This window comes from Helobdella robusta (genome assembly GCF_000326865.2).
Source record: "Helobdella robusta unplaced genomic scaffold HELROscaffold_6, whole genome shotgun sequence".
NCBI lineage: Eukaryota > Metazoa > Annelida > Clitellata > Rhynchobdellida > Glossiphoniidae > Helobdella > Helobdella robusta.
The window spans coordinates 1,801,066-1,802,387 of record NW_008705330.1 but is presented as its reverse complement, the minus strand read 5'-3'; the positions used below and the strand labels follow the sequence as shown (position 1 = coordinate 1,802,387).

At 34.5% G+C, this 1,322-nt stretch overlaps 1 protein-coding gene across 1 annotated transcript; it reads right to left on the bottom strand.

Moving 5' to 3' along the window:
• Positions 1–391: 391 nt before the first annotated feature.
• Positions 392–1,102, bottom strand: HELRODRAFT_164121 (hypothetical protein; the record flags this gene model as incomplete). The annotated part of the gene is made up of 2 exons (XM_009029148.1): positions 392–499; positions 680–1,102. 2 exons carry the CDS (start codon positions 1,100–1,102, stop codon positions 392–394), a joined length of 531 nt encoding a protein of 176 aa, XP_009027396.1.
• Between the last annotated feature and the right edge of the window lie 220 nt (positions 1,103–1,322).

The window sequence follows — 1,322 nt, the reverse complement described above, 5'->3', positions numbered from 1 at the left end:
TTGATGGCAAAGAAAACAACGTCTTACCCCGGGGAATTGGGTCTCTGGACGCTCAACGAAGATTGATTGATTGATTCAGTTTTTGTTTTTGGCTTAAAACCATGGATATAATGGATATGGCATAATAATTGTTACCTGCCTAATAATTTTTCTTAGTTCATTTTTTCGTAGTAATTGACATTTTACTGATTTTTTACGATCAAACGTTTTACTATCCTATTTTATTGTTAACCTTTGACAAATTTTTCAATTAAATGTCAATAAATTGACAAAAAAAGCAACTAGAACGATAATCGCTAAACAACCGGCTAAAAACTGATTGTTTACTTTATTTTAATTTCACTTTTCAACAAATATTTGTTAGATTGACCTTATGAACAATGTATATATATTAGGGATACACCGAAGTTTGGCCCCGGCTTCGGCCAAAATCCGGCTTTTTTTTCAAATCCGGCCCTGGCCGGATTTGGTGGCCAGATTTATGGCCGGATTTAAGCATCTATCGACATTTAAAAATGTTATAAATAGAAAAAAAAATTTCAATTAATCACACTATCAAAGTGGCTGCCAAACCTCGTCCGGTTAAATCGTTAACTATAACAAATTCGAAAAAATCCTATTTTAATACGCTGTTATCCAAATAGCGATAACAAATAGTTAGTTGCTCATTATTAGTTACATCAGTTGTCTCATCGGCAAGGAGGCTAAATGAGCAGGCCGAATTAATCTTTTTTACTAATTGTTCTTGCATTAGTTCACCACAGATATGTATAATCGAGTTCTGTATAGCCGGGCTTGTATACAAAGCGTTTCCAGCACTTGAGTTTAGATGATTTTCAAAAATTATATCCCCGGATAAAACACGAAATCTCAACAAAGCCCTGAAATTTCCATCATTAACATTGACATTGTTGTGTAAGACTGGACCGACTTCATCCGAACCTTTAAGTGCAATTTCTTGACGACCACGAAATATTATTGTTTCAATAATAGGAATTAATTTTGCATGATTTTCTTGGGCTTTTCTCAAGATTTCTGAATCGATTAACTTGGTTACAGATTTTTGTCTCCTTTCATCCACGGAAAGAAAGTTTTCAGCCATTATCACTGATGTTTTGTGGTATTCAATGTTTGCATGTGCTTCAAACTGTTCAATGGTATCTTTCCACCTATTAAAAGATCTGTTACCAAAAACCCAACTTTTTGGTTAGCACCTTTTCCCACATGTTCCCCGCCAAATATAACACAAAATTTACAAAACGCTCCCTCTTTTTTGTCAGAGTATGAAAGGAGGCGTCCACAATGACTTCAACACAATTTCT